This window comes from Morchella importuna, assembly GCF_003444635.1.
Source record: "Morchella importuna strain M04M26 chromosome Unknown Morimp01GS001, whole genome shotgun sequence".
Taxonomy (NCBI): Eukaryota; Fungi; Ascomycota; class Pezizomycetes; order Pezizales; family Morchellaceae; genus Morchella; species Morchella importuna.
The window spans coordinates 3,176,407-3,200,880 of NW_025763398.1; the positions used below are offsets into that span (position 1 = coordinate 3,176,407).

General features: G+C 42.6%; 5 protein-coding genes across 5 annotated transcripts; 2 read left to right on the plus strand and 3 right to left on the minus strand.

Annotated features, from left to right (window-relative positions):
• Positions 1-7,483: 7,483 nt before the first annotated feature.
• Positions 7,484-8,024, minus strand: LAJ45_00799 (uncharacterized protein; the record flags this gene model as incomplete). Its single annotated transcript, XM_046110398.1, has 2 exons — positions 7,484-7,684; positions 7,758-8,024. The coding sequence occupies 2 exons, from the start codon at positions 8,022-8,024 to the stop codon at positions 7,484-7,486; spliced, it is 468 nt and encodes a 155-aa protein (XP_045977091.1).
• A 446-nt stretch (positions 8,025-8,470) lies between these two features.
• On the minus strand, positions 8,471-8,901 carry LAJ45_00800 (uncharacterized protein; the record flags this gene model as incomplete). Its single annotated transcript, XM_046110399.1, has 4 exons — positions 8,471-8,520; positions 8,577-8,645; positions 8,707-8,762; positions 8,861-8,901. The coding sequence occupies 4 exons, from the start codon at positions 8,899-8,901 to the stop codon at positions 8,471-8,473; spliced, it is 216 nt and encodes a 71-aa protein (XP_045977092.1).
• A 2,740-nt stretch (positions 8,902-11,641) lies between these two features.
• LAJ45_00801 (uncharacterized protein) lies at positions 11,642-12,189 on the plus strand (the record flags this gene model as incomplete). The annotated part of the gene is made up of 2 exons (XM_046110400.1): positions 11,642-11,908; positions 11,974-12,189. The coding sequence occupies 2 exons, from the start codon at positions 11,642-11,644 to the stop codon at positions 12,187-12,189; spliced, it is 483 nt and encodes a 160-aa protein (XP_045977093.1).
• A 4,510-nt stretch (positions 12,190-16,699) lies between these two features.
• Positions 16,700-17,618, plus strand: LAJ45_00802 (uncharacterized protein; the record flags this gene model as incomplete). Its single annotated transcript, XM_046110401.1, has 2 exons — positions 16,700-17,061; positions 17,117-17,618. The coding sequence occupies 2 exons, from the start codon at positions 16,700-16,702 to the stop codon at positions 17,616-17,618; spliced, it is 864 nt and encodes a 287-aa protein (XP_045977094.1).
• A 5,588-nt stretch (positions 17,619-23,206) lies between these two features.
• Positions 23,207-23,883, minus strand: LAJ45_00803 (uncharacterized protein; the record flags this gene model as incomplete). The annotated part of the gene is made up of 7 exons (XM_046110402.1): positions 23,207-23,315; positions 23,376-23,403; positions 23,487-23,496; positions 23,566-23,598; positions 23,659-23,665; positions 23,775-23,787; positions 23,877-23,883. The coding sequence occupies 7 exons, from the start codon at positions 23,881-23,883 to the stop codon at positions 23,207-23,209; spliced, it is 207 nt and encodes a 68-aa protein (XP_045977095.1).
• Positions 23,884-24,474: the final 591 nt, after the last annotated feature.

The following is a 24,474-nucleotide window of genomic DNA, read 5'->3' on the forward strand; positions in this document are numbered from 1 at the left end:
AGCGAGGGCAGATTGTATATAAATACCTTATACGGTAGTAAAAAGAAAGGAGGAAAAAAGGGCAGGTCAGGACCGTTATTGACCTCGACATTTAAACTGAATAATGCCGGTCCCCGTAGGTCAAATTACCGGACCATCGTAATATCATAACCCCCCCCCCCCCCCTTCTCCGACCCCCAGTCATGGGAATTCCAAATTCCAGTACGGCTTCTGAGACAACCAACCCGGCCCAACCTCTCCAACCCAGAGTACGGTGTCCAAAAAACAAAAGAAAAATATTCACAAAACAAAAAAGCAAAAATAACAGCTTACGGTGCATCTTTCCAAATCCCTACCCATCCCTCGGGATTGGATCCTGCAGCAAAGAAAAAAAAATTTCAGGAGTTCTAACTCGACTGCATATAAGGTTACCTACTCTACTCTCGACTGCATATAAGGTTACCCACTCTACTCTCTACAGAAACGTCGAGTTGAGGTAGAGTCCTGTGTATCGGCAGGGCTGTCGGGACCTTAGTCTAAGGAAAACTCCTGAGCCAATCGACTGGTTTCATGATCCAGAAGCCCTGTGAAGTTCCCCGTCCCTTTTTCCGCGGCTGCGGGTGGTACATAGGAGATTAACCATTACGAATGGTTATACTGCAGCCATCCTTATCTGGAAAACCAGCACCCCGAATCCGGCAGAAGGACAAAGCAAAACCCGCTGGATGGGATCGACCAACTTCAGTGGTGAAAGTGTGGTGTCTGCTATCCTGTACTCCTCCCCACGGGGAGCTGGAGCCGGCGTTAATGGTGGTTTTTTTCTCAATGACCAACGGGTGTGGCCCTCTCCCAAGATCTAGATTGAGCGCGTATAACTACTAACTTGGCTGTATTGATGCAAGTCATAAGTGCTTCTACGAGCTGGTTCAACAAGAGGCCGCGGTGGGTCGGCGTTTTATTGTTCCGACTGAGACCTAGCCTTGTTGATAACAGTGCCATTGTATGTGTTGATCACCAGATGAAGAGTAAAGACCAGCATGTGAATTTGTAACATCAGTATCTGTCGTATCTAAATATTTCGAGGGCTAGTTGCACAAGCATCAGGAAAGTCCCGGTGATTATCATGAATCTGCAAAGATATATTTTGCTCGGTAGTTTATTGACATCACAGGACTCTTTTGCAGTACCGGCGGCTTTGGGGAGCTCCTATTGCCGACAAGGCCTTGCCTAGATCCTCATGGTGGTACGAGAGCTTCGTATCAATAATGGTTCGTTCTGAATGTTATTGGAACTTTTAGGTGGATGAACTCACATACCTATTACTGATCACAGCGGTAGACTGGCGTCGCGTCACTCAGGGATGTTGCCATGAAAAATACCTGTGCTCCTGTGGAGTGCATATGAACTTAAGGGTGGATCCTCGCTGTGGACAGATCCAGTGATATCCCACTGCGCGGCCGGAAGTCTCCGCAGACAGCATCTGACTCTGGGAACTTTAAGGGGTAACTTAAACTCCCCACATCTAGGTTTCGTAACAGATGCCTATGGTCGCCATAATTGGATGGGTTTGAACGCCGTAAAAGATGTTCGTTGTGGCTAGTATCTTCTTCAGGTAGATTAACGTTATGCCACATCACACTTGGAATATCACCTTGCACCTCCTACAACAGTAGAGGTGTGTTAGGTACATGTAGGGATATGGAGAGGATATTCACTAATAGAGTGGCAGTAGCGTACCTGTTTCTATTATGGGTAATCTTTATTGAAGAGAGCCAACGAACGAGCTGGATTAACTGGTCAGGTTGAATAAGTAGGTCACGAAGTGTCCAAAGACAAAGTGCAACGCAATCAAACAACTCAGGACAACGCACACTTGCGCAGTCGAACTAACAACAAAAATTGTCTCTAGTATCCGTCTGTGGGGTAGAATAGAGTGCCATTGAGGGGTGAAAATCCAATCTTTTGAGCTATCACGCTCTCCTCCCTTGATAAGTGATGAGGCGTGACCCCATCATCTCAAGAGATTATCCGGGTGGAGATGCAGTTATAATACCCGGGTGGGATTTAAATAGAAAACAAATACAAGCAAGCTTAAGGTAGACCAATAGAACTAGAGGATGCTCGAGCTTGACGCTGCGGCGATAAAAACCGATTTTGGCGACCAAGGACAGATTATTTTGTGAAGTCTACTCAGGCCTTAGATATGTATCAGCCCCGTGTGAAAAATATCCACTGATTATTGGTAATCGACCTTTCCAGATAAACGGCACTGGCCTACTAGTAAGTGGTTCAAACAGCGAAGTGATAACACGGGGCAATAAGCCCTTAGGTAGCGTCCACTTACAGTCCAGTGATCAAAGTATATGTAGATTACCTGCGCCCTATTTAGCGGCTTTGATATGTTCTGAAAAGCTTGGCCACAAATCGCTCAACTAAGGACATATTTGGCACAGTATAATTTTCGGTACCCTTACCGGAAACAACTCCCAAATATATTCTTAATCTTAAATATTCCATCATTAGTCATTTTATTGGAGGAAAAAACATGGTTATTTGACGGGTCAAATACTTTTGTCTGTATTTTGAACCCAGAATCGCACCACCTGCTCAGCAACTTGTATTTTAACAATTGTCTTGAATATATTCGTTGTTTTGACTATACTTGTTAATTATAATCTTTAAGAGTTTCCGTGGAGAATGTCAGTAAGGTATCCTACGCGCAAGCTGCCACGATATCTCAGACTAGGGGTGATGTCAGCTTCGGGGGCCGAGCCTAAGTCCTTATTTAAGCCTGCGTGTAGTAAACAAGGAAGCGCTCCAGCGGTGTATCGCTTTGGCCGTTGAAGCGGATTAACTGGTAGATATTTCAGATATTCGTAGGTAGACACGCGTTGCAGCTGATTTACTTTTGTTTTCGGCCTGGGAAGAGAGTCAGATCATCCAAAAACTTCATGGCTGGACTGATGTATGTATCCAGAGATTATGGGGCTATCTCGGACCAAGGCTCAGCCTGGGGGATCGTAATATGAAAATATTACCCATGTACATGTAGTTAATCGGCACTAAATAGCAACGCTTATGAGGGCTATGAATGCTCAATCACCCCGAATGTCTGATGCGGAGTCGAATCTGGGACGCTTCCTTAATTACTCCCTCATTAATTACAATAAGCCATCTCTACTGCATCGGCAATTATTGAGATCTTAAAATTTATGTCCCTTCTTGAGCTAAGATCTAGTTATTGAACTTCATCATGAAGTGGCTTTCCAGTAGGCCAAAGTCTGCCAGAACCCACTTCGACGACTAAGAAAATTGATTTGATTCTAGTATGCCAATCAGATCAAACATCATCTATAAATATTGAGTTATATCGCTATTGTCTTACCTATCATGGTCCCTTTTCAGTACTCTTTTCAATTTTTATTACGGTAATGTGTGTGGCTTGGCGCACAAACACTCACTCGATATTGTTTCGAAACGTTTCAAGACCATAGACATGGGACCATGGCATACAAAACAGCATCGAGAGCGTGTTCTTTATATTGATTAAACTGCCTGACCGTATTTTGAGACCTAGATACCCTGGTTAGATTACTAGCGTAACTAATATTAGCAATAGGGAAATCTCAATTGCAAGTCTCTCCAGAGGATTCAAGCGGGGTGCTATTGGTAACGATGAGTGGAGGCGTTCAGAAAATGTTGGTAGTTCTAGAGTGTGGTAACTTTGTTGCCAACTTTAGAAAGACTGTTACCATGAGCTGCTGTTCGTCTTGGCCCGTCAAGCATACATAAGCTCTAGTCCGTCCATCATAAGTTATAACATAACCACAATTTGAACGCAGCGGTCGGTATCTCGAGCCATGTAGCATCACTAGCTAGATTCCTCTTCGCTTGTCATTCTTCACTTTTTCGATATCAGTGGTTTGGGCCACTACTTCAAGTTTTGTTTCATCTTTGACCCCGTGACTGTCACTAGCCCGGCCCCAGCCGGCATCGTGGACTGATCGATTATTTCTATTCTTGAGACAAAACTATATATGAGACAGCTTTTCCCAGATATATATATCGCTCATTACCTAGAAGGCTCATGGTTATCAGCTGTCGAAGGGCTCTCATTAGCTGGGGGGAAAAAGGCCGACTAACGCAAATAAATGTTCGCACAAATGTATACGCTGGCAAAAGCGTAAATACCAAGAGCGGACTTAGATTCTGCGGACAGCGCACCCACGCCTCTAAGTACCCCCGCCCAGAGGCTTCACTACTAAAGAAGGAACTCTTCCGTGATCCGTTTCCTCAAATTAATCGGCGTGCCCACTGAGTGATTTGCTGGCGGCTATTCCTCTTTGCATGGCTGATGGTTGGGATTCACATTATCATAGATGCATGGGCGGCTAGCTAGTCGATCTTTGGTGAATGATGTGTGGCTTTTAAGTAACCCGGCTGATTCTAGCTCATTGAATGAAAGTGTAAATCAAAGTTGACTATGGGTTAGGGCTATAAAACCTAGAGTTATTCCAATTATCCAAGCATGAAAAATCACTCGCTGTACTATTTTGAGATCACCCCTTTGTATTTTGATTGGAATTTCGGAGGAAGGACTAATATTTATAGAAATAATTGGTCATTCACTAAGTAGATCCCCATGGCCACATTTGGCTATTTTATGCCCATTCAATTGCGCCACCACAACCGACGAACTGCTGATATATATATATATATTGTAGACAAAAAACTTCCATCTAGCCATGAGTACACTCAGATATTAGCCTAATTGAAAAAGGACCGGCCTATTGATCATGGGCTGTGTCAGGGATTCCAAATAACCCAAACATCTGGAAATTATGTTTAAACCTTAAGCGGGATTAAGATCCCGCATATATATAGCCATGCATATGAAATAGAGAGGAGGAACTCTGGTATAATGTTACAAGGAAAAGTCTAACTAGGGTCTCAGACCCGACCCAGAGAGGCAAAATACCCTCTTAATAGTGTGGTCCATGACGAGTACGATCGTCCTTGTCTCGAGGGTATGTCCTCGATGACACACAAGGACAGCGACCCAAATTATAAAAGGACAATTAAGGAACTTCGAGGACAATACCTGTCCTTAAGCTTGCCTCGAAGACTTCCAAGGACAATTCTTGGCTATCATACACACTTAATATGCCTTAATCGAATGAGGTCATGAACAAAAATATACCTTTGATTTTAATTTTTGCCCTATCAGATCGTTTTTTATCGTCTTCGAGGCGCCCCGAGACGCCCCGAGGACAACAATACCGGGCTTGTGTATATATCCAGCCCGTAGGCTGTGACAAGTTATGGACTGTGCTTGGAGGTCTACAACAGATATAACGTCGTAAGTGCCGACCTAGGCCGGAAGCTTGTCAGTAACGTCGATAACACTACATATGTAGAGATACTCCTCCTAACTGGGGCTGGTCTTAACCACTAGATCCAGCCAGCATATTGAACGCCGTCCAACGCCCGTACTACTAGACGCCTCTGATACCTCCTCTCCGTTGCATGTGGTGTTTTTCTAGCTACCAAACAGGAGGGAAGGGAGCTCCTTTCACCCAGGACCTTGGGCTCGTGGTTGCCCTATGTTCCCTCACCTATCAACCCCCTCTCTTTCAACATTATCGGTCCGCGCCCTGTGCTATCATCAACATAGATAACATTATCCTCTCTTGGACGTTGCTAACTATGGTTCCCCTCTAGTCTGTCTCTCCCGAACAAGATGTCCCTTCTAATCAAATCGCCTCTATTACATCCTGAAATTACTCTAACCTATTTTCAACTCCCAAAGCTAGATGATTTTCATAGTAAAGTCGTATTCTTTCATTAGTATGGAAGGGTGCGAACATGCGTCCAGTATCTCAGCGTGGCGACAGCCCTTTTGCAACCCCACAAAATAGTTTTGAGCTGAGATTTCGTTAAAAGTTCGCTTTGCCATCTTCCAAATTGTCTTGTTGATAGCCACATAAAGACCGCCTGTAGATGTCGATCACGGTCTTAAAGTCTGTTGATCTATGGTTTCGTGTAACGTGAGGCTGTTGTCTCTTACACACCAGACTAGTCCATATTTTATTGAGTCATTCCAATCCAAATAGTAATCAATGATTCCTGACTAATCTAGCTGTATATTCTTTACGGTCAGAGAATAAGAAACAAAACCGCCACTGCGGATTGGAGATTCACCGGCCTGTCCTGCCTCTCTGTGATTGATAGTCTGAAGAGCTGAGCGGAAAATTGATCTTGTTGATCTTGGAATCTGAATAGTGTGAGGTATTTTGCTATATGACGCTGCCAGTAGTGATAGAGACGGTTTCTACCTAGTAGATTGATCCTCATGAAGGGTAAAGTCCCCACAATTCGCCCCCAGGATAGGATCCTCGGAACCGATATCGTGCAGTTCAAGATCGAAGATCGTGCATATTGAGCTGGAGCACCCGGAGCTAAATTTAAAGTGCTTAGTGTGGCTTCCGTCTCATCTACCTTATACATACATATATGTACTAGTATTTCGCTGACGTTTTTGAACTGGGCCATTATTGCATACACCCAAAATCATGAGCTTGGCGTATTTTTGTATGGCATGCAATATCAGTCACGTCCACAAACGTCAGAGAAATACGAGTACGGCGCTGTAGTGCATGATTCATCCGATCATTTCCTTCATGCCATAGAAGATTTCTGGTCACGTGCTTATTGACAGTTGTGCAAGACATATATCACAAAAACTAGAATTGGTTCCATCGAGGGGAATTCTGAACACATATCATCGAATATGACAACCCCCTCCCATGTACATGTAGTTTGTGATAATGTACGTACCACCCGCACCGGAACCGTGGAAACCTCGCAGGATCTAAATGTACCTAATTCATAATAGTACCGAACACAGTTTTATATTTCCAGATCTATATGGCCATGGAAGTTCCGATATTAGAAGAGAATAAACAGAAATTTTATTTGTCCCACGCAGAGCCACTATAATCCCGAGCGATTCAGCACCCCTGAAGAGTACCCTACCAGTAAACCAGTAGAATACTCTTCAAGGGCGCCAATTCACCCGGAGCCGTAGAAATGCTCCAGTGCCCTTAGGTATGCCCCCCCTAGAAGGAACATACCACGTAGCTACATACATCTATATAATAAGCACGCCAACTAAATAACTTAAAACACAAATATTACAACTACCATCGTATGGAGATGTCAATCGCATTAGAGAACAAGGCGCTTTAGAAAGTGGATCGTTCTCCGACGAACACACAGGATATCAAATATGCTTAAGTTTCAGACCCCGGGACTCAATGAGAGTTGACTTCACGTCAGGCCCAGAGTCCTTGTCAGATAGGCTTATTTCATATCCTGTAGATGTTTGTCTGAGATCAAACTACTTTCCAAAACGCCTTGCCCCCCAAAACAATTTACACCCCCAGAAGATAGCACCCCAAAAAACTCCCGAACCGAAAAGCCCACCACCATGAAAGTTGCAACCCTAACGCAAGATGTTTCGCAAGAGATTCTTCAAAATCCCACCTGCCTTTGCCTCTTCCCGAGGGAAGTATTTCTTCGTTCTCTTCGTATACTTCCTCAGCGCCTTCAATGTTGGAAATATCCTAGCTGCCGTGACAGGACCAGAGCTGGGTGGTGGTAACTCGATAAGATCCACAAGGTTCACGTGGATCTTTGCAATCTCCTATAGTACACCCCTAATATCAGATTATCTGTAATACTAGTGTGTTTTGGTATATATGTAAGAAGAAGAGAACCTTTTTGCACTTCTTGATACTCCCCGGCATTTTGTCTTCTCCAATTCCGAAGACTCTACACAGATTCCTCCATGACTCGAGATCTTTCTCGTTTGTTCCATACCGAGTATTAAACTCTTGTACCATCGCAGTCCTAAAATTGATCTTTGCGTCTTCTTCGTCCTTAGGCGTCCATGCTTGTGATACGGAGAGGGCTTTGAAGCAGTCAAGGAGACCCGAGGTGGAGGGGCGGGTAAAAGTAGGGTACTGCGCAAAGAATGTGTCCATGTTTGTGTAGAGTAGACGCGTATGACACCAGCAAAGAGAGAGAGGGGAGAGAGAGAAGTAAGGGTGATTTTGTGCGGAGGGTGTGTAGAAATATGTAGTATTTGTCAGCGTCAAGTGCAGTTGCTCGCGTTTGCTTGTACTTGTGTACCCAGAGAGGGGTGTGAGGGGGATATATGAGCACGGATTCAAAGGGGAAGCAAGGCGCAAATAAGTGTACTTTTAAAAAATTTCTCCGGGATGATCTCCTAATGAGGGTGTGAAGAGGGGCGGGAGGGCATGGTTCGGGCCCGAGATGATGGAATCCAACTTTTCCACCATACAGGTACTCCTCTTTACCATGTTTCTCTTAGAGACATGGCACTAATACGTGTATCAAGGCAGTTTTTTCCACCGATATGTCGGTCTGCCTCTCTCCTTTGCCGCATCGGGTAGGATGTCTTTGGTGCCTAATCGATATCTACCCGTCTATCCATATATGGCCATGCCACATACATACCTGTGGCATGAATGAGTATCACTAGCGATATTAGCGATATCAAGGACCATCTATACATGCTGTGGCGGCTGTTCTCAAGCTAGTACCCCGTAATTTACTAGCTTGTCGATTAATTGTCACGAGAGCTAAGCTCGATAGCACGAATTGAATCAAATCCCAGACCACCAAGCGCGACGCATGAATTACAAGCCATCGCAACTACTGGACCGGCCAGACAGATATAGCTAGAGTTGTGTGTAGGCCTAGTCATTCGATAACATTCTGTTAATACTGCATGCAACAGGGATCAAGCTGGCTTGCTGGTACGGCCCCCCAGGTTCGATTGGTCCGGACTACTCACATCCATAAGTGCTTTTCGTATATATGGACGTGTACATACATCTTTAACTGCAAATGTGGACCTAAATATATCAACGCCGTTAGCATACATATATTTTCGGGCGATTGTTCTTACTTTGTCAAAGTTGTGCGAATACTATCTCTCTCTCCCTCAGGCTTCAGAAAAAGCAATCTAGTAAATTGAGTAATAGAGTAATGAAAGGAGCACTCATCCTTTTAAATTTTATATATGACTAGCCGAGTTCGTTGCCCATGTCTGAAGTAACGCATAGAAATTTCGTCATCGGCGGCCTATCATTTCCGTTATTTGTTGGCCAATATTATTTGTTGCCTCTCTTCCTACCAGATGCATAGCTCATCACTAAAATGACGGGACTCGGGAGTGGCTCATGTTCAAGCATCTCCTGCATATTACCCCGGCCAAAAACTTGAGGGATACAGGACGATCGCGGGCGCTAACGGGCGGTAGGGCCTGGATGGTAAGGATGAGGCTCATGGCATCAACTGGTATGTTGGGATGTGATCTGACGGTACATTCTCTGGAGCACTGCCCTGTTGAAGACAACTGGACAGCTGAACGAACTTGTGGCGTAATACCGCAGTTTGAGGATTGGGATCTTGTGCATGTGGCACACTACTGTATCGCCAGCCTCAAACCTTAATTGATTGCAGGAACTACATACCTGTGTATCTCGAGTTAATTCAAGCCGTTCACTGGGTACATGTATTGGCGGTCACTAGGTACGGTGTAGACTGGTTCAACCAAAAAGAGAAAAACAAAACAGGCAAGGTCTTTCTCATTGACTTAAACTACCTGTCAGTCAACGCCCAGTGTCCGTCATCGCACACTGAACGAGAGTGCCTTGAATACGTCGAGTATTCCTTCCGAAACGCGCGAGCCGACCCATAATTTTGTGTCGAGATAGAAGGCTTGAACTTGAACCTACAAGGCTGAAGCTTTCATAAGAAAATTCTGCTCAAGATCATTCTGTTACCAAGCCCGAATTTTTCCAGGGCTCGCCAAGGATTGGTAATCACACTTCCAACTCAGAATTATTCCAGATCTAATCAGGCATTTACTGACATAAATATTGGTTTGATGAAAAGATTTCATCAATTTTTTCCCACACTATATACCATGTGTAGGGAAAGCCACCTACACAATATCTCCATTGCAAGATTCACGTTATTAAGATTTGCAAGGATGAACTAGATTTATAGATTCTTATAGATGGGAAGATTGTTCACACAAATCATAAGCTATCACTCGTGAAAAGAATTTAAACAAATTTATATTCAGCAAACATGGGCCCGCAAAATGAAATCATGTGAACTCAGCACCCCTATGAGAAGAGATGAGATGAGCCTATGTGTTGTACTTGTCTTAAACACATATAGGGAACACCTATGTGCACATTGCACACTTGCAATTGCATACACTCCCCGCCGCCAAGTGTCGGTGTGCTTGCCCAATGTACCACGGTTGGCCGTGCACCTTATCACGGGATCGATAAATAAGGCAACACCAGCTGTCTGTACATAGCCCGTTTACCCAGAGGCATCTATATAATAGGCTTTCCAGATACATGTATTTGGATGAAACCATTCCACATTAGACCAAAACACCGCACGGCGCGGCGCGTATGCTGCGCTGGAGAAGGCGGGAACACTTCGCACGAATGACAGCGGGAGCAGCGGGAGCCAGCGCTTACTTCCCTCGTACGCGCCACCCTCAAGCATCAGTAGTATACCGCCAAAACTCGAAAAATTGGCTATCTCCGTCCAGGGACTACCGCTTGAATAATTGATTGGATTGCATCGATCTACATCAGAAGTATCCCATACAAGTAATTCTGATCTAGCCAATTTTTCGAGTTATGGCGGTGCTTGAAGAACAAAGAAAACGGTTACCCCTGCAGGTAAAAAAGAACATATCCCCAATTTTGTTTTCACATTATTAATATCGCTTTACCAGAGGGGAGATATGGAGAACTATACCAGGTTCACCTGCACGATAAGGACCCCTGCAGAGGTTCTAAACTTTCTTATCCGCCACCCAAGGTTTCGCGAACTTTTAAGCCACGGGAATAATCATCACCCCCAGGGTTCCATTCCCGGCCTCTCCTATGGTAAGCCTACCAAACCACCCACTCGTCCCCAACACCATTCAGGCCCTCAATAAAAGATGAAAAACTGGTCATGCCATGCCCATCCAACCCCAACATAGCCTCACGAAACAACCACAATATGAAATCACACTAACTTTGTACCTACCTGTAGTTAGTGCGTATCGTAGATCATATGAAGTAACCAGATCAAGATTTTTCAATGCTACAGATCGATTTTCACCCATGTCATATCCCTGATTACGTGGGTCTGGGTATGTGAAAGGTACTCCTGCTGCCTAACCTACCAGGCTAAGTATCTATCTACCTACAACGTCCCACAGGTTATTTCGTCGATTTTAATGTACCGGTAGAGCTCCTTTTGGGATCAGGCAGTGTATAAGTTCGTTGAGCATGTGTTCTAGCACAACTTAGACTATACTTGCTCTAGATGATCTAGCACATGTGCCGCATCAGCGTGGTTGATTTGCGCTGAATGAATGATTTTATACTGATATAAAGATTGGATCCAATAGTTAGGTCTTCTTCCTCCAACACAGCCAGATTGTATTTACAACACTACAAAGCATCGAATATCACACAGCAAAAGTCTCTCGCCCAAAGTACAGAACTCTATCTCGAGAGTATAGGTTTTCCTAGCATCAGTATCAGACATTATGGACGCATTTTGGGCCAGATTCCAGGGCTTCACCCCTGATCCTAACTCCTCCCTTATTACCAACTTCAACCTTCTTTCAACTGCACAAAACTGGGCTCCTGCAGGAAGAGCAAGATCCCGAGCTCACCGTCGATTCAGAAGTGCAATGATTGACGAGTTCAACGCCACATACGGTACCGACAACAATGACCTTGAATCGTGGAAAAACCTCTGTCGAGTTGTTAGGGTCGACCCAGTTCCAGAGACTATAACTCAGTGCCGAAAGGTAAGACTTGACTTATTATTTCATTCGAGATTTGTCGGTTTGATGCTAATACGGAGGTTTCAAAGGCTGTGAGGAGAACCCATGTGAATCTGGTAGACCTTATTGATCATGATGTCAGGAATGGTGGGGGCCAGGTGAAGAAATTTAAAACTTTACGGCAGTTGAGGGAGTATACTCATGAGACTGAAAAGTATTTTCCGAAAAATCCGGCGAAGGCGGGTGGCATTTTGAAGGCCTTGTTGAGAGATATGAATGCTCCTGTCGATGATTCAGAGATATAGCGTTCTGAAGAGAGGAGTTGGCATTGAGGATACAAGAAAATATGTGCACTCAAGTATTGGGTTTGACAATATTTATGAGGCGTGGTTGGTTGGAAGAGACTTTGTGTTTTGTTGTTTTCTCTTAGAGTTATTTATTTCTTGATCTCTTTTACTCCTTATACCTGGGTGTTACATTCAGTACTAGTTCTTCTGATTTATTTTCTTATTCTTTTTCTTTTGTTATCCTGTTAGCTGTTCATATCTACTTAGCCTTTTTGATCTCCTCTTCATTATACCCTTTTTATTTACTTTCTCTGATTTTCAAACTGTTCTGGCTTGTTTTGAGTTCCGGTTTTTTCCCCCCTATTTTTGCTTTTCTATGGTTTTACTTTGGTTTAAGGTTTCAGCAATTCTCCTTTCTTACAAAAAATGCGGCCCAACTCGGTTTCTCTTTTCCTGATGTTCAAAGTATACTAGTAGAGGTGTTTGGTGATTCGTCTTATATGTATATGCGCGTGCTCTGTAAGTGATGTTTTTATGAGAAAATGCGCAGTATCTTTTTTTTGCTGGTCGGTTTTCTAACACGCTAAGTATGTCCCAATTAAATTCTTGTCTTGATCAAAGCTAGCTCTATTCCGATGCATATGGTGTATTCAGTTCTATATACAAAGATTGGAGCAGCGATAATCTTTTTGTTATACGTACATGAAGTACTACTATACACTAACAACAGTGGCCAGTATAAATTTTGTGGGCTAAGTAGTACTTATAAATTAAACGATTCGTTAACCGCCCTAGGGCCTAACTCAATGGAAATACGAATTTTATAGTGCTGATGTATTTGATCAGATCGGAGCTTCTACGAGAGAGAATCATAAGATGATAGCCTTATATATATAGATATAATAACTGACTAAATTTCATTGATATGTATCTAAACCTTCGATCGTTCTAAATTCATGTAGTTATACTACATCCTCTCCATGCAATTAATGAATTAAACAAAAAAAAAAAAAAAAAAACTACATCCTCTCCGTTCATTTGCCGAGTGATGCGCTGTGACTATAACTAGATCACTAAAATCGCCAAGACAATATTCGAGCTAGGTCCTATGAAAGGACAATCCCAAAAAGTGGCTAAACCGAAGACGGATGGAGAGATAACGCTTCTGGCTTTGGCTGAGGGTGATTGTAGCTTAACATACGTTTCCTAACGTGACCATCTCCGATATATACGGCCGTCAATTGTGCTATGATGCTTGTCCACTCATTTGTAACTTAACCTCCCATCATCCGCAACTTGACTCCTCATCCGCGGCTTGACTCCCCACCCACGACGTACTCCGACCCTTGAATTTATCACATACACAGTATTTACACCAGAAGAGACGTGATGTAATTGGCGACAATTTATTGCGTAATGAGAGAAAATTGGAGGTATGATCATGAACCTTCTATACCATTATATTATACGCCGACCGAACTGAACCACAGCTGTCGCGTCGTGTCGTGAGATTCGATTAATGTTTATTAAAGCTTTTCACTTGGCTTCAAAGAGCACATGACAGATCTAGAACCAACCCCCTGCAAAATAACAGACTCTCATTTATATTTATATTGTTTGACAGATATATGCTATAGCTCAGTATAGCTGTGTAGTACATTTGTACTTTAAAAATGTATACTATCCCTTAAACCGTCAGGCCGAATTCCAATGCCAGCTACTAGCCTTAAATAGTAGGTATTCTCAGTTCAACGCGGTGTGTGTGCATGCTTACACGCCAGTGGAGGTTCGAAGCTGCGCTCATAGCTTTCACTTACGGCGTTCACAAGATCATGCTTACCAGCCACAGCTAGTAGCTGGCATTGGGAATCGGCCTGACGGTTTAAGGGATAGAACAGAATTCTCGTCGCAAAATCTTCTGTGGCATTTATAAGTACAGCCACTTAGCAAAAGTGTTCGTGATATGGTTTTCATGTCAGTGCGCAGTGTGGCGCACCCGTAATACTAATGTTATTAAAGTTGAGATTCAAAACAACGAAAAATATATAATATAGTTTGTGACTATATATAAAAAGAAGATAGGTTATTGATCTTATTCTTCATTAATTTGGGCGCCATTGGTTGGGAAAATCTTCTCTTGGGGGGTTCTGGATGGTCCACCGCGGTTGCATATGGAGAAATGTCTCACTCCGAAATCGGAATCACGAACACTTTTGCAGAGTGGCTGTATATTTAGATAAAGAGTTTAGAGTATGAATCGATATCACGAGATCTAATTAACTGGCGCTTTGAACATATATGTACATGACATGATAATATACCAAGTACATTATATACGCCCTTTTTGGCGTGTATATATATATATGTACTAGTTGTATGCATTGATTATCAACCTGTGTTTAATTGTAGAGATCTAGGATTAATCGTGATTTAATATAAGTAATTATCCGTGTGCATTAGTACTAAATATTGATCATGAATTAATGGATACATGTATACCTATACATGTATTGAACATGTAACACTGGGTACCACTAGCTCAGGATTGGTTACTAAGATTACATATACTTTCATAAGACGTACAGCGGTGGGTAATAAGTCATCAGACGGAACGCCACCAAAATACGCGTTTGCAGGCAAAATTGTGGCTAGGTCGTCCGATGATTTATTACCCACCGTTGTACATAGACGCCTTATATAATCCCCTATAGCCTACTAGGCTCCACCGGAACAACCCCTCACTAGAACAGATGTTAATTGGTTGATATTTGGTTATTCAAGAGGTAAAGCTCAGGCTTTTTTTCTTTTTTTTTTTGTTTAATTCATTGATTGCATGCAGACCTTAGTCTATGGCAATGGTAAAGCTCAGGCCACCGGTAGCAGTTACAACGAAGATATTTTCTTTTTCAGATTTCCACTATACTAGGAGGTGTTAATTCCGGTGGAGCCTAGCCTGTCGAGATCTTTTTTTTGGAAAACCAGAATTTAGACGTAAACCAGCGCTGCAGCGCAGCTTTTAAACCGCATTTACTACCAAAATTAAGTGGTGAGAAATAGCCCTTCGAAGTAGTATTCAGAGCTTGATATGTATTGATAGCTCTATCACTTAGGCTCTCATAGCATAACTACATGTATATATATTTATATATACTATGAATGTACATATACACAGCACAGCCTCGTACTATACATCATATATTGTACTAGGCCATGGCCAGCGCAGCTAAGATTATATTATATATACTTATGGTGTGGATCCTGATACGTTTTTAGCTTTGTAATGTCGCACAGGTTTCTATTTCGAGCCTTCAAAGTTTGTAAGTATCCGTAATTATCCGGAGGCGCATTGAGGTATCCTAGCTGGGCGAAGCATAGAAAAAGTCTGTATATCATGAGATCTTGTAGTGCCGATCATTAGTTAAGGCTGGTTAGAGTTAAATTTCGTGTATAAATTTTCGCCGAGGGTAAATCGTCGACCTGTTTCTCTGATCGGTGATCAATATATACATATATATATATATATACACTTATCATTCATGTGATTTTAATTCCGATTAAATGTAGTTCCCATGGTCGGTAACGTTGTAATTTTAACATGTATTAGATCTAGCGATCTAGATAACCAAGTGAAAATAAGTGAACGCATGTATATATATATATCATTAATATTTGCTTTCCCAATCGCCTTCTGCAAGCTTCACCGCCGTATCAAACAATTTCTAATTGCAAAACACCTTACAGATCACTAGTGCTTTAACGTCGATTACAAGATGCTCCTAGCCTGTCTCTCTCATTTATACAATATAGGTAAACTAATCCGTATGTGGTTTCATGATCACTTTCGCGCCATATGTGACCCTGTGAAGGATGATATAGTACAGCAATCCGGGTTAGTACGTACCATTCTAGATACAGAAATTGGAAGGTTCATACCTTTCGTCGGTACTTCAATTACAATTAGTGGGGCCGTTGTGGTAGTACATGTAGGCTTACTGAACTAGCCGTATAACGTTTCAAGTAAAGTATATCGTATGCATAAATGTGCTACCTACCCTAAATGTAGGCCGATGGAGATACTAAGGTACGTAGGGTTAGTTAGGTCGCTGGGTGTCGGGTGTTGGCTGCTTTGTTGCTTAATCCAGGGTTTAGTCATTACCACTAGTTTTAAAGCGTGGTATTACTATCGTTCGGAAACAGAATTGTAATCCCATCTAGAAGGTGTTGGCGCAAGGGGTGTGATAGAGTGGGGCTCAATCAGTACCAACGCTACCCAAAAATCAACGTCGATCTTGTAATTAAACAAGCAAGAAAATACAAGGTTATAGGCAACTTTCGGCTCACGATCTATTATCAGCGGATTTTCCTCCAGAGTTTACCCTTGGAGAGCCCGGGGGTTAGGCTCAAAATCCAAAATGATAGCTCACAGCATTGCTTGTGATTAGAGAATTCGGACATGTATAAATTCAAGGACATTTCCCCCTCATCGATTCGAACCACCTACTACATATTCATTTCCTCATCAACAACAATGAAGACTTCCTCCTCACTCCTCGTTCTGCTCTCCTCCTTCCTCCTCTCCTCCGCAACCCTCCTCGTTGACTACCATGGTGGCGACGCAGCCTCAGTTCTTGGCAATGTTGAGCTCGAGGGTCAAGAACTCGGCTGCAAGATATTAAATGGTCAAGCGGGAAATGCATGCTTCATCAAACCCGAACCCGACTCTGCAACAGGGAAGAACTCTTTACATTTTAAAAGGGATCCGCACTTTCGAAGGGCCGAGGTTAAGGCGCTGTACACGAGTGCGAACAAAGCCGTTGTGGACAAGACGTATTATATTGGGTACAACTTTAGATTGAGTAAGGCGTATGAAGATCTGGTGATTTTCCAATGGTGGGTGAATATTTCTTGATAAGAGGTTATGGCTTGCGTGCTAACTTCCATTCAGGAAAAAATGGGATAAAACTGCAGAACCCCAGCAAAACATTCCCCTATACGTCTTTTTCAATGAAAATCTCGACCTCACAATCGAATATACAATCCCTGGCGGTACCGGCTCTAACCGTGAAGTCGTCTGGACCGGCCCCGTTTCAGTCAGAGCTAACACAAACCACCACCTCGCTTTTGTCATCAATACCGCAAACGATGGTACCGGTTGGGCTGAGTTCTATCTCGACGGCGTCCAACAGAACTTCAACGCGGCATATGGAGGTGGTAAACGGTTGAAGAATGTGTATCTTTTCACTGGTGATACCAGCCCGAAGTTTGGTATTTATAGAGGAGAAGCAGCGGCAGGCGCAGATGATGGGGATAAATACTGTCCAGCGAATAATATCTATACTGGGGAGACGGCACCGTCGGGGACTGATCATATCTTCAATTCCTGGATTTATAGGGTCCAAATCTCAGACTCGAGCCTGTCGGAGGTCGCGGAGGCCGCCGGCTTGTGATTGAGTTAATTGAATACTTATGTATGTATATGTGTAATATATATATGTGATATACAATAACACATAAATACATGGGTCTTTATGCCATAGTCTATGACTGCATGCAGTAATTGTACCTAGAAACAATTTATATGATATAAAAAAAAATAACACATAAATATGTAGCTATATGTAGTGCAAAATAACATATATATGGACATACGTACTTCCCTACAACTCAAAATGACACACCTCATTTTTGGTCCAACGAACTTACTTGAGCTTCACAATTCGATATCAAAATCGGCTATTGAATTCGAACATATTTAATTAATTCCCCGAAAATAACAGATTGAAGACGGCATACTGACCTCTTATCCCTTGATACATATTATTACAAGAAGAGCAGCGCTTAATAACCATCGTGACTTCATCAGATCAGCACGTTAGTCACTTTTTGACGTACGTCCCCAGGGCATATATTATATATAATTAATTATCTATATACTTACCTAATGTATGTTATTAGTTGGCCGGCTTAATTTGAAAAGCATTTCAGGTATACAACGATAGATCCAGGGTGTACATGTGAACTTACCACTAATAGCCCACTGTGAAGTTTACAGAGGTTGAACCATGAAGGTTAATAGTCACGGTTCATTATCAAGGCCAATGGCAAGGTGTTTCATTTTACGCTGGGTTTCTGCATGTACGTCACGTCTATTATATTGAAAACCGTGTTGTTTTAGACCCTTTCCGGTAATATAACGATAGCTTAACCAATGGGATGAGAAGGGTATGTGTGTAATTGTGAAAGTTTCAAATGGTATTCCAAGCTAGGAATCATTTTTCAACCCAACCAACCAACTCTTAGCATCACAACTACCCAAAATTTCAAAACTCTCGTCACTATTACTAGCTTATCACACTAACTACATATAAACAAAGCTACAAATGTGCCAAACCTACATGTACGTTAGTTGTGGACCATACTTTCACTAGTCCAGCGCTAAGGCCTAGTGTACCAGCGGTCTCCAGTTCTATAAAGTCTTGAATATATATATAAATGTATTTACAAACATTAATAATACTTGAAATCATCCCGTAGATATTCTGAAGGTGTTTAAACCTGAAGCCTTGAAGATAAATTACAGATCTTGCATAGAAACGGCTCACAACTTGAACAACTCTGTAGACACCCCCTGGGGAGTCTACAGACCACATTTAAGCGCCTACAAACCTTTAGAAATATCCACGGGGTGGTTTCCACTATATAAAAATTTATTATTAGCAGTATGTATATCAATTTTAACCTTCTTTGTTAATCTTGAATCGTTTGTCTCGCAGCTCCACCTCATGGTCACATAACGGCGTGTACGTAGCGGTCTTGGAGCTTGTCGTCTCTCTATCATCTCCACTCGATCGAGCTTATCTAATTAACTAACATCTCGTCCCTTTCCCCCCATATTAAATATTATATACGTGTGCATGCAAGATAAAACAGTTCAAAAGGTTGTTTCCTGTTAATTCTTGGACATTTCCGGCCTACCCCTTGATCATAAATGAGTTCAAAGTCTCGACTAGGGGGAATGGAAATGTGTACCTCGAATATTAAGTAAAGTCGTCGGGAAAGTCGTTTCTGGGGTCCCAAATCTCGCTGGGAAATGTCAATATTTCGGTGGAGGTAAAGTCGTTTTAAGGGAAATTGGACGACTCTACAGATGACTTTACGAACGACTTTTTTACCTGTCACACTTCTGTCACACATGATTTTGTGCGCATACACATGGGGGATAAGTTTTGGCCACCGGTGATTCTTCACATGATTGACCAAGGCCATCGCCAATGAAACAAATCATGACAGAGCATCCTGCTACTATACCAGGAGCATCAAGCCAGAACTTCCTGAATGTATATGCCAAACAATAGATCCACAAGAATTAAATTGTATTCCCCAACTGTTACAGGCCCACTGATGCCAGATATCATTTGACAGCCCCAACGAAATATTTTGTTTGAGGGCTCAACTATCTCGAGATCCAAAAGCATGGCTTCATTGATTTTCCGGCGGAAAACCGGAAACACCAGAAACCACTGTAAAAGCATCAGTAAAGGTGTCGGTAATGTGACAGGAATGCCTTTAGCATAGAGTAGGTCGGTTATTGCATCAAATAATGTGTATCTCGCAACTTTTTGTATGGAAAACGTCAAAATTGATGCATTTCCACGGCTACTAGAGAGTTCAGGACTTATGTCTAACTAGATTTATAATTAGAGAAAACACACTGTAGAGAATCTTCAATCTAAACCACAGTTAGATTGAAGCCACAGATCACTATATATGTTTATAATTAGTGTGGTTATTTAGCCCAAACTTCTTGATTTGTTTAGTCCCTTGATTATTATAGGCGTTCCTGTCTATGAGCTCAATCCTCGCGAGAATTTACACTATTCCCGACTATTGAACCTTTGATTTTCAGACGCAAGGCGAGCCTGGCCATCCCATATGCACCAGTCTTAAGTCTTTATATCAGAATATATGATAGGCTAAGGTACCGCAATCAGATTAAGCCTATCAAAGCTTTTCTTATACCGTGGCGCAAAGCGCGCGGTCGGTTACTATTCAAAGATTAACAACCAAACTGGTAACTACAGCCTCCTCACCATCAATATTCGACTTTCAACTGACTTACCAGCTCAATAGATATCAACGGCTACAGATCGACCGAGGTTTATATGGTCTGTTTACCCTTGCGTATGGCAGGAGATAAACAGCTTAAATGATTGATTAACGACCCCGAGACAAAGCATCGACAGAACAAAGCTCTTCATCGAATAGTTTCAAAGAATTAATATCTCATAATTTCATCTTAGACCCGCCCAAAGAACATCTAAGACCGTCATAGGCTAGTGACCTTTGTTATTTCTGGGACACGAGTGATGATCAGTGAGAGCAGTGGCCAGTCCCTTAATACTATCGTTGCATGCCGCGGTTCAAATTGCAAAACTAGCTGAAGTGGGCGCTCTGGTAAATAGCCTTATGGTGCCATACTTATAGCAGATTCGGCAAGTCTAGAACCCCCGTCAAAACTGCCGTCACATCTACAGGCTGTATTGTGCACTCTGTTTGTATATATTTAACGCTAAAGAAGGTTTGGTACCGGCCGAAATTCGAGTGAAGTTTCCAAATTTTGGGAACGAACATTAGTAAGGTTCCATTATCAAGGGACTTTCATAAATCTTCTGATGCTTCTTTGAATCTACCTGAAGCACCAAGCGAGACCCATCAATGATCATGGTATCTTTTCTCCTGAGTCATAACTAATCTGGCTCCTGCTCATTCCTTCTCAATCCAACCTCATTATTCAGTGCCATATATCTTATGATCAGCCGATCGAGCAGCTACGTAGGCCGATCAAGCTAATCGTGTCGGTCCTCGAGATCTACATTCAATGCATCTTCCTTGAAAGGTGCTCCACAACGCCGTCATATCGCATATCGAGGCTACTTCGACCCTCTATACCAAAAGATCTGATCAGGGTATAGAGACACGCACCCATCTAGCTAGTTGCGCTTACCAGAAAGATTCATTGTGTGACTAATTTTGTCTTGCCAATCACATGGTAGAAACCGTCGTATTCTTGTTCAAAGACAGTTAGCTCGCTATCAAAATGAAATCTATACTACTAGATACATGTAGTGCTAGTATTTAGAGTTACCGTGTTGTTGAAATATCAGATGACTAGGGTACCTTTAGGCATCGAACAATCTGACGGTTTGGTCATAGAATATTCTGCAGTTGAGCTCGAGAGATTCAGGCCATATCAGAACCTTTTCTTTTTGCCAAAACAACTCTCTACATACCTACGAACTGATGTTAAAGCAAGGTTAAGTTGATAAGGAACACGTGTGTACTACATGTATTCTCCTTAGTGATTACCGCTAACATTTTACTTCGATTCTGGCCGGGTCTAGAGCGGGAAGGTACATGTATTCCCGGACCCTAGATCAACCACATCTCATTCCTCTCATTCCTCTTCATTCATCTTCCCCTCTATGCTTCCCCCAAGTCGTTCTTGATATATACCCTTCATCTCCCTTACCACTCTATAGATCTAATGCTTCCTAGCTATAGCACCGCTCCTCTCCCTTTTTCTTCCCTGGGCCGGTTCATCTCTGGCCAACATACATTGGCCCATAATGGGAACATTGGATAACGGATAAATTCAGCAATGATTTATCTTGTTGAAAGCGTGAAAGGAGATGATTTCAGCTTGAATGGGATTGGTTAGCTTGTTGGTTGGTTAATAATTTGAAAGGAAGGGAGATTATATTAAATGGGATTAATAAAAATGGAGTGTGATGAAGTATACGTGCACGTGTGGCGAGCCCCTCGTATATCTTCTGGTTAAGATATGGGTTACTACGCTGATCTTCGAGTTTAATTTAGGAAATTACGTAGACCGAATATTACGTCCCTTTACCCACCCGTGGGTTTTTCATAATTTTGGGAAGCGTATTTGCAGATGTTCGGCCGAATATACCCCCCAATATTAATCTCACTGATAGTGATATATGCAGCCACGAAGCACAACTTAATTCGTTACTCGATTATAATTACATGTCCAGTAAGACCAGGATTATTTTGTTCTGGCCCTCGTCATATTATCATTTGCTTGTCATATGCGCACAACACCCCAGGGTTTATTAATGTTTTCAGGGCTATCAAATCTGTTTATTAAACACTGGTTAGCTTGCCTTGTTATTTCTTATTTGGAACATTAAGGGCATTTCCATTAGTGTTGGCTAATTATGAAATCAGTTAGTATAATCGCATTCCCCCTTACTTAATATCATGCGATGATAACTTTTTTATAACATAGGCAAGCGTTATTCCCTTTAGTCAGAGAGATAAGTACGCTTAAACCCTCTCAAACCATTCCGTACCTACCTACTGGCTAAGATTTATAATAATTTGAATCATAACTCATCACTCGGGTTAGTATCGAATTCTGATCTAAAAACACATCTGACTAGCCAAGTGGCACGTAAACTTGCCCCCTGTCGCAAAATGGCGGCAAAGATAAATACTGCATGTGTACGTATTCCCCTGAAAATGGTTCCAGATCGACCCTCACACATTGATACATGCACACACACACACACTTCACACTGTCAAAGGCGCTTTATGAGTTGGTCTAACTAGTACTTTTCTGCTGGTATTCAGGGATTCACGCAGCAGGTGTGTGCTACGTTTTAAACAGTCATCGGCCCCGACGAAATCTACAGGACAGATTGTGATCTTATTCGATATGTCTAGAGCACGAATCTATTAAACCCCGAAGGGTTTAGCCCATAGTACAGTGGTAGAGCCCATTCCATTCCTTTCGAGCTACATTTTTTTTTTCTTCCTAAACAATCCCATGAACCCCTAGAACACACAAGTACCACAATCATCGCATCAGCTGAATCTAGCCTTTAACGCGGCTGAGCAAGTAGGGGCTGAAGAGACCAAGTATAAGAACAGACACACCCCAGGAAAATAGCCATTCTCTCAATTTCAGCAAGGAATGAAACCTCATGCCTTGAGTGCGAACTACTTACTTCCTTCACGATGATAGAGACCTCGGCAACAGCAAATCAACAACAATCAGGGGGCAATATGTTTGGACTATACTAAGAGCGTAATATTTTGCTTTTCCTCGTGAGTCAAGAATGCTTTCTTGCTATTTTAGTGGAGGTAGTTCTGACATAACTATAGGAAGAAAACTAGCTTACTGCCCGTGGATAACTGCAGATTCAATACCTATCCTATTATCAACCTCGAATTCCGAGTTCCCGGTCTTCTATTATTGCACTACTGCTAATTCTTTTAGAGTGTGTACATACCTATCTCGTTCTCTCTCGTCACCCAACTCGGTGGGTTCACGTGTCATGATCTAGCTAGGCATGTATGAACGGAGCTCACCGACAATACGAATTGCAATAGTACATCGAATATCTGTTGGCAATGCCCGGTCAACATCATAACCATCGTCATTAGAACATTTACTCTCCTTACTCTCACTCTGCCACGATGATGTCGTTAATCATGTCACCGTGCATCAATTGGTTGTGGCTCGGCTTAATTATTACTAGCGCCACTGCACTTGGTGGCTGTGTCCGTCGGATAGCTACGTGCATGGACCAGCTACAAGAGATTAGTTACACATCATCCAACCAACTAGGGACCCCAGTCCCGCTCCGCCACGATCTGTGAGATTCTGACTACCTACATACCTACCATACCTTATTCAAGCGAACCCGAGGTACCAGTTGTTGGAACGGTTACCTAGCAATCCCAAAACGATGCCACCATGGCCTTCTTACGGCGAAGGCGGGAAATGGTTGAAGAAAGGTTGGGACAGGGTCCTACTTCCTTCTGACCACCAAGAAAAGTTGGTGGTGGTGGTGTTGATTTTCATTGGTGAAGCCGTCCATCATTAAGCGAAAAAACCAAAGAAAGGATGGATGCGCATAGACCACGGCATCTATCATTTACACGAAAGCCATGTCTTTTATGGGGTTTTGTTTTCCTTTTTTTTTTTTCGCCTTGATCGGCGACGGGAACTCGGTACTTGGTATTGGCCGACACCCATCAATCAACCTACAGTTCCCGAAACAGGAGTGTTTAGCAATACAAGACAACCACCAACAAGAGTTTTGTGGGGGAAGAGGACGCGACCCGATTTGGAGTATATCCATCGTCCGATCTCTCGATACAATTTCAATTGGTTCCTTTTGCCCTGCGGTACACGCCGTCGAGGGTGGTTGGTTATTATGGCGGGTCCGGTCCACGAGAACCCTTTTTTGTCGGGCTTTCGTTCAATTGACATGT